Source organism: Melospiza melodia, chromosome 24 (genome assembly GCF_035770615.1).
Source record: "Melospiza melodia melodia isolate bMelMel2 chromosome 24, bMelMel2.pri, whole genome shotgun sequence".
NCBI classification, from domain to species: domain Eukaryota; kingdom Metazoa; phylum Chordata; class Aves; order Passeriformes; family Passerellidae; genus Melospiza; species Melospiza melodia.
Genome location: NC_086217.1, coordinates 7,236,976 through 7,245,560, shown reverse-complemented (window position 1 = coordinate 7,245,560; position 8,585 = coordinate 7,236,976). Strand labels below are relative to the sequence as shown.

Genomic DNA, 8,585 nt, shown 5'->3' with positions numbered 1-8,585 from the left:
CCCCTCTCCGGAGCAGCGCCGGGACCCCGCCGCCTCCAGCCGCGCTCCGCCGGGCTCCGCCGCCCGCCGGCATGAGCGTGAAGCGCCCGGCGCCGGGCGGCCGCCGCTGAGGAGGAGCCGAGAGCGGGACCCCCGGCCGCGCCCGCCCCGCTCCATGGGGCAGCGCCGCTGAGCCCCCCGCCCGCCCGCCCGCCCCCCGAGCCCCCCGCGCCTCGCCCCTCGCCATGGGGCCGCGGCACCTGCTGCTGCTGCCGCTGCTCCTGCTCTCCCTGCAGCTCCTGGCCCTGCTGCTGCCGCTGCCCGCGCAGGCGGCCGGGCCCCCCCGCGCCAAGGGCAACCGGACCCAGGGGGCGGCGGCGGCGCGGCGGACCCCCAAGCCGGGCAGGGAGCTCCTGAACCAGACGCTGGCGGGCCCGGGCGCCGCCGCCCCCACGGCGCTGCCCGGGCGCGGCAAGGGCGCGGGGGGCGGCAAGGCGGCCCCCGGAGGCGGGGGCTCGGCCCCGGCCCACGAGACGTGCTGGGGGTACTACGACGTGAGCGGGCAGTGGGACAAGGAGTTCGAGTGCAACAACAGCCTGACGGGCTTCCGCTACTGCTGCGGCACCTGCTTCTACCGCTTCTGCTGCAACAAGCGCGCCGAGAAGCTCAACCAGAGCCTGTGCCGCAACTACAAGAGCCCCGAGTGGGCCCACCCCACCACGGCCAGCGGCGCCCTGCCCGCCGACGGCGGCGACGGCGGCGACGGGGACGCCAACAAGTACGACCCGGACAAGGACAGCACCAACGCCACCGTGTACATCTCGTGCGGGGCCATCGCCTTCGTGCTCATCGCCGGCGTCTTTGCCAAGGTGGCCTACGACAAGGCGCGGCGCCCGCCCCGGGAGATGAACATTCACAGGTACGTTCATGAGCATTCACTCCTTCCCCTGCTCCCCCTCACCGAGCTTCCCCCTTGGCAGAGTCTGCTCAGGGTTTCTCTAGTGAGAAACTGTGGCCCCTCGCCCTGGAAGACAGTGTGGTGTCAAGCTAGAAACCCTGGAGCTGCCCACCCGAGGGCTCTGTTTGAGTTCTCAGCTGTGCAGCCTGCCAAGAGTTTCCCGTGGCATGGCTCCTTCAGGGATTCCCCCTTTGGACTTGCTGTCCAAGGGCTCAGTTTTTACACTGCTGTCAGGGGCTCTCTCTGCCCGAGGAGTGTCCCTGTGAAGCGCCCACCCGGGTCTCTACGCTTAGCTCTGGCTATCCATGAGTTTCCCCTGCCAACCCTTCCAAGGGTTTCCCCAGTGCCATGGCTCTCCGACGCCTGTGCCACCTGGCCAAACGATTTCCCATTGTGCTGCCTCTTCGAGGGGTCCCCCTTGAGTCATTTATCCAAGGGTTTCCCCCTTTGCGAGGGCTGTGTAAGGCTTCCTTCTTTGCACCATCCACCAAAGGATTTTCCCTTTCCATCCTCTGCCTAGGAGTTCCTCCTCCCCACGGTCCGACCAGGGCCACCCGCACCCTTCTGTCCATCCCCCTGCCCACCCCGGGGCCCGTCCTGGTGCTCCGTGGCTCTTATGCCGCGGCTGCGTTTGTGCTTTCCTGCCGCGCCTTCAGCACCGGCGCCGCGGACAGCTCCGGGACAGCTCCGGGTTAACTCCCGGACAGCTCCGGGAGAGCCCCGGATAATTCCCGGACAGCTCTGGGAGAGCTCCGAATAATTCCCGGACAGCTCCGGGACAGCTCCCTGTTAATTAATTCCCGGACGTCTCCCGGATTGTTCCCGGGCTGTTCCCGGACAGCTCCGCGCTGCCCCGCTCTGCCCAGAGTCCGTCCCGGAGCTCCACGTGTAGCCGTCCCCGGCACCCCGGCATTCCCCTCCTGCCCCCGGCACCCCCTTCTGCCCCCGGCATTCCCCTCCTGCCCCCGGAACCCTCCTCTACGTTGCCTTTGCCCCTCGGCATCCCGGCACCCCTCTCCTGCCCCCCAGAGCCTCCCTCTCCACCCCGGCACCCCCTTTTACCCCTCGGAGACCCCTCCTGTTCTCCGGCACCCCGATACCCCCCTCCTTCCCCCTGGAGTGTCCCCCAGCATCCCGGCTTGGCTCCCTTGCACCCTGCACCCCTCCTCCTTTCCCCGTGATGCCCCCACATGCCTCTTGCCCCCCAGGTACGACCCTCCTGCCCCCAGGCATGCACGTCCTTCCCCCTGGGACCCCGGCACATCCCTCCTGCCCCTGGCACTCCCTCTCTGCACCGGGGGATCCTCAGCAGCCCCCAGACCCCCCCATCTCCTCTCAAAGCCTCCCCAGAGCTCCCCCAGAACAGCAGAGCCGCTCAGACCCCGCGGCTCCTGTCCTGTCCTGCCCTGTCCCATCCTGCCCGGCCAAGGGGAAGTTTGGGGTGTGCAGAGGGGATGGGGATGGATCAGAACCCCCGGGGGAAGTTTGGGGTGTGCAGAGGGGATGGATCAGAACCCCCTGGTGGTGCCTTCCCCGCGGGGCCGCTGGGGCTGTGTGGGGACACTCTGGTGGTGGCAGAGCTCTGTCCTTTCCCTGTTCCACTCGGTCCCTCTTAGATCCCTCTGATCTCTCGGTCTCAGCCCATCCCTGCCCGTCCCTGCGGGCTCGCTGCCCCTCGTTGCTGTGAGGACAGGAGCTCTCTGTGGCACACCAAGTCCTGCTGCACAGCAAAAGCTCGGGCGGCTGTAGCAATCCTCCTCCTGGACAAATGCGTGTTCTCTCTCAGTTCATATTTATTTTATGATGAAAAAGTCCCTCCAAATGATGAGTGCTGCTTGCGTGCCGTGAATGCGAGAGCTGCCTGTGTCTGAACATAAAAACTGGTGAGAGGCTTCTGTAGAAGAGCAGTGCTGGGCATCAGGGGAAAGTCCTCAACTCTAGCAGATAATGCCTCCTAAAAATGATTTTGTGAAGATTTTTAATCAGAACTCCTGAAATCATTCACCATATTTTAAAGGCTGAACTTCAGCTGCAACCAACAGAGACTGGGGGGAGAAATATTAGTTTTTTAAGAGGAAAAAGAGATGAATGACGCAGTTTTTATTTATTTGGGGTGATGTTTTTTATTTAGACTCCTCCCTGCAGTGAGGACACACTGTGAGGGTGAGGTTTACATTTGCTGAGGGTCTGGCCCACATATTCCATTCCAAATCCCACCTGCCCCTGGTCCCTGCAAGAATTTAACTCCACAGTGTTAAAAACTACACACAGCTGTGTAGAGACAGGGGTCCTGCAAGTGGCTTAGCCGGAAAATTGTGTTTTGTTAATGAAGGGATGGTTCCCCAGCTGCCCAGCTCTTCTGGCTTCGAGGCAACTTTGCCTGGGCCTTATCTTCACACTAAATTTGGAAATCTGGGTTGGATGTCCATATGTTACTTCTGCTCCAGCTCCAGCCTGCTGCAGGGTTGGATCCTTCACCCTTGGAAATCAGAGCCAGTGTTGCCAGACTTGTCTGGATTCTTCCTGATGTTTTCATTTCTTTGATGCTTGCTTTGCTTTATTTAGATAAGTTCTGCTGAAATGATTCACCTGTGTGTAGAAGTATGAATGGCAGATTGAGTGCTCGGGAAGCTTGACTTCCGGAGCATTTTAAGGAGTTGATTGACTTCTATAATATGGTAGCTGGTAAAAGATTATACCTTTCAGAGCTGTGTTACCTGAACTTGATCAACATCACACAAGCGTTTAAATATTTTGAAGTGCATCTCCTGCACTGGGCTGAATGCTCTGGGTGCTCTAAGCAGAATGCAAATACCAGGAGAGGAATGGTTTGTCTTTGTCTCTGACAGCTGCTGGGGAGGAACAGGCAAGGAGGAAAGCAGGTTGGGGTCAGACATTTCTGTCTGTTTGAGGTCGTGTCGGCTGGAGTGAAGTGTGACATCCAGAATGATTCTCTGTAGTGGTGGCGAGTGCCTCAAACCTCAGAGTGCATCCTCTGGGAGGAGCAGAGCAGCAGCACGAGCACAACTTGCTACAGGGGCTGCAAAAAGCCTCTTGGGCTCGTATCCCACAGGCAGGGAAGATCAATGAGAACTTCCCCGCACCTCCCCACCAGCAGGATCACACTGGAAATTTTATTTCCTTGCAAATGCTCACAGAGCAGTGCCGTGTGCAGATGTCATCCCTCTGCCCATTTCTCATCCAGCTTTCACAGAAAATCCTCATGAACTCACTTAGAGAGAGCACTGTGAGGGAGGCAGGGCTCCTACAATGTCTTTTGGTGGAAGGAGGGTTTGCAGATCGCCAGGAGAGCTGTCAGTGAAGGGCTGGCTGTGCATGTGCAGCTCCGAGCTGGAACCAGCTCCAGTTTCCAGGCACTGCCGCGTCCCTTTAAAGCAAGGCACTGCTGTGATTCTGGGCTCACAAGCACTGATTCAGCCTTTCTAACAGCAGTTAAGTGGAAGTGCTTTGAAAACCAGGAGCTGAAATGTTCCTATTGTGCAGAAACGCTTGTAATGCTTTCAATGGAACTGATTTTTTTTTTATTTTTTGGCAATGACAGGATCTTTGAGCCTGGCCATATAGAACTGCCTCTTGCTTTGGGGGTTACACTGCCAGAACTTTGCTGGGCTCCAGGTAGAAGCTGGGGCTGGTTTTTGAGACTCACACCCAGTAATATTGTGTGTGCTGATGCTCCTTCATGCATTGGTGAGGATGGTTTGTTTCTGTCTCATTGCCAGGGTTGTTTTCTTCTCTTGAGCATTTCTTGAGTGAAATTTAAGAGGTGTTTGTTTTATTTTCAGTCTGGGGCTGAGTTAGGGAATCTCTGATCAGGGAATATCGGCTGGTTCTTTCAAAGCTGGGTGAGTTTTTGTGCAGCACAAAGGGGTGACACAGAATGTTCTCACTCCGTGGCCGTGACCCTGCATCCCCATGCTACAGAACACAAATAATTCACAGCTGTAGCCCTGCTCCACGACCCCTGCTTAGCCCCAGCAGCAGCCACTGAGCTGGGGATGCACAGCTTGGGACTGAAATATCCCCAGTGCATCCCACTGGTCAGCTGGGGCCAGAGGGACACGGGGGCAGAGCTGGCCCTGGGGCACTGGTGGGAGCCCAGCTGCTCTCCTGGGAAGCTGCACAGGGATTTTTCCCAGCAAACCAGCTCTGTGTGCTGCTGAAAGGCCTTATCTGGCCTGGCATGGAGTGGCTGAGGGGTGGGAAAGGGAAAAGGGGAACAGGCTCTGTGCTGCGCTTCACTTCTCCCTCCTCCCACAGCATCTGTGCTGCTGCAAAGAGGGAAGAGCTCCGTGCTGCTCTTCCCTTCAGCCCCTGCATCCCCTGCTCTGGGAGTGATAACTGCCAGCTTTTAGAGATGAACATCCTTTGCCCATGTAGAGACCTGAGTTTAATTGATCCACTCCTGCTTGTTTCTGCTCCGTGGCTCTGAATTCCAACAGAGGCAATGGATCTGTCTGCTCCCAGATCCAAGGAGCTGCTGCTCTGTGTGAGCAACACAGCTTGAAATGCAGCAGGGTTTGTGTTCCTCAGGCTGCACCCCCACAGCCCAGGGCCCTGTGCTTGCTGAGGGGCTGCTGGAGGGAGCTGCTTTCAGCTGTGAAGGTTATGAGCAGCTCCTCTCTCCAGCCCTGCCGTTTGAGGCAGGGATCACAGGCAGCTCCTTCAGCGCTGCTCTCTGCTGCTGGAGCCAAAGGATCAAACCCCACGGTCCCCAGGGCAGGGAGGGAGTGCTGTGAACACTCCTGGCCACAGGGACTCTGCAGGAGCTTTTCTTTCTTGGATGCTGCTCCTGCTTCCAGTCTCTTCCCACTGATGTGTTTTTATGTTCTGCCTTTTTTCACTCTGCTCGGACTCACTCGGGTGCCTTTCAGCTGCTCTTTGCCCTGCTTTGAGTTGTTTAATTCTGATGGTTTCTGAGGCTCTCCTCTGAAGTGCCCTGTCCCTCTCACAGGCACAGAATACAGGTCAGACTGAGCTAAGAAAAACCAAAAAAGGTGCAGCCATAAAATCCCAGAATCACAGAATGGACGGGGTTGGAAGGAACCTTAAAGATCCTTTCATTCCACCCCTTGCCATGGGCAGGGACACCTTCACTGGTGACCTCAGACAAGTTCCTCAGGACTGGTTCTGTTTCTCACCAACCCTGCACCTGGCTGGGTTTGGGGTTACCCCTGAGCAGGGAGAACACCTGGATCCTGTCCCTTTGCAGGGTGAATGGTCCAGATGCAGACCCAAACCCAGGCCAGGTGTGTGTCTGGGGGCCTGTACCTGTACAAAACATTTTTCCTTCTGTTTCCCTTCCATGCGCTGGGAAAGCTCCAGTTTGGAGCTCTGGTTGTGGTTTGCAGTTTGATAATTGGAGTTTTTCTGCTGTGTTTTCCTCTCTGAGTCTATTTTATGAAGAGATTGACTCTGTGGGAGCACAGAGGCTGCCTGGCCACTGACACCCTCTGATGCTTCTGGGCTTCTCCTTTCCCTTTGAACTTCTCCCATTATGAGAGGCCAGGCTCAGGAACCGTGCTGCCTCCACCAAATCAGCTCAGTGTCTCTAATTCCCATTTATTTGGCATTTTCCTGCTTGCTAATTAACTTTTTCTGTTAGTCCAACTCCATCATGAGGTGTCGAGGGAATCCAGCGTAGCTCTGAACCTCCATTCCTTTCAGTTTTGTAATCTCTTATATCCTTAAGTAGCAGTTGATCTCTGCGCCTTTGGAGATCAGATGCCTTTTAAAATTTCTGTTTCACACAAGATCTGAACTTTCTGGGGCAGATGAGATCAGGGCATGTGCTGCTTGCCTTTGCCCCCGCTCACATGGGCTGGCTGTGCCTCCTCAGATCTGTGTGTGCCCTGCTTGGAGGGCTCAGATATCGCCTTCCCCAGGTGGATAAACACAGAATTCTGCCACAATAAATGCTGTGCCTCCTCAGATCTGTGTGCTTGGAGGGCTCAGATATCTCCTTCCCCAGGTGGATACACATAGAATTCTTCCACAACAAATGCTGGGCTGGGCTGTGCTCTCACCACAACTTCCTTTGTTGTGAGGGCTCTTCAGAGCAAGCTCAGCTTTCTCAGTGAGTTCAAAGCCCCTGAGCTGTGCTCAGAGCAGAGGATTTGCTGTGGACCCAGAGCCCCTGTGCTCGACCCTTCCCCAGGTGCACTGTGTGAGCCCTGGGTGCTGTCTCTGTGTTTGTGCCTGGGGATGCCCAGCACAGAGCAGGACAGAGCTGGGCCAGCACAGCATCATCCCCACAGCCTTGCACACCCTGCAAATCCTTCTGATTATATTTCCTCTCCTTTCTGAGCTCTGTCCCTGTCCTGCACATCTCCCTGCTCTCCCCTGGTGCCTCTCCTGGGTTCATCTCCTTGCAGGGAGCCTCCCCATTGTTCTGAGAAGAGCAGGGTGGGTGCAGGTGGGAGCTGGGGGTCCCAGGGGCTGCTCCCCCAGCAGCCAGCCCCAGCCTGGAGCACCTGGGGGTACCAATCCCCTCCTGACTCACTGTTCCCAGCAGCCTGGCCATGTCCTGCCCTGCTGAGGACACTCAGGGTGACATCTCTCTGCAGAGGAACACCCCTTGGAAAGGTTCATTTTAAGCTTTTAATTACCAAATCTTTACGTGATGGTTTTGATCTCTTTGGGCCCGCTGTGTTCAGAGGAACTGGTGTCACCCATTTGGTGTCACCCATTTGGTGTCACCCATTCTGGGCTCAGTCACTGCTGGCAATGCCTTGCCCACATCACAGCAACAGCTAGAGATTATCCAGTTTGGGCATTGTTGTCAGGTGTGTGAAGTGTCTTTGGAGCTGGATTAAATTCCAGGAGCTTCCCAAGTTGTGTTGGGCATTAAGAGTTCTCAGGAGACATCTGATTTTTTCCTGTGTGCCCTGGGCGCACAGGACCCAGCTGGCAGCGCCTGGAATGTGGGAATGTCCCAGGAATGTGGGAATGTCACTGGAGTGTCCATTCCTGGGTACACAGGACCCGGCTGGCAGCGCCTGGAATGTGGGAATGTCCCAGGAATGTGGGAATGCCACTGGAGTGTCCATTCCTGGGCACGCGGGACCCGGCTGGCAGTGCCTGAAATGTGGTAATGTCCCAGGAATGTGGGAATGCCCTGGGCACAAGTACCCCAGGACCTGGCTGGCAGCGCTTGGAATGTGGGAATGCCCCAGGAGTGTCAATCCCTGGGCATGCAGGAGCCAGCTGGAAGGGTCTGGAATGTGGGACTGCCCCAGGAGAGGCCAGCCCCAGGTGTGCTCAGCATCTGGAGCTGCCCAGGGCACGGAGCAGGTGCAGGGACAGCAGCCAGGCCATGAATAATGCACAGCTGCTCTCGGTGACAGTGGCTGTGACCCAAGAGCTGTCCCTCAGAGAGAGCTGTCCCTTCCAGGTGAGCTGGCTTCAGGCTGGATAAATCCATCTCCTGCAATAACTGCCTCTTTCTCTCCCAGTTACTAACAGAGCATAGGGGAGTCTTTAACCTGGCTGTTTTTGTAGTGAAATCCTGGCTGTGTTGGAGTGATTGGAGTTCTGCCACCAGCTCCATCCCTGCTCTGCTTTTGGCAGCTGCAGCTCAGCCAGGCACTGCTCTCTTCACTGCTCTGCCAGACCCATTTGGTCACTCTCC

At 57.0% G+C, this 8,585-nt stretch overlaps 1 protein-coding gene across 2 annotated transcripts in view; it reads left to right on the top strand.

The window, feature by feature from the left end:
* The first annotated feature begins 224 nt into the window (after positions 1-224).
* The window catches only part of SHISA6 (shisa family member 6), a 151,856-nt gene continuing 143,495 nt past the window's right edge, over positions 225-8,585 (top strand). For both annotated transcript variants that reach the window (XR_010030440.1, XM_063175600.1), the window contains exon 1: positions 225-898. Coding sequence is in view for 1 of the 2 variants with exons in the window: in XM_063175600.1 (XP_063031670.1) it covers positions 225-898 (674 nt within the window). In the remaining variant the exon portion in view is untranslated. The remainder of the gene's footprint in view (positions 899-8,585) is intronic.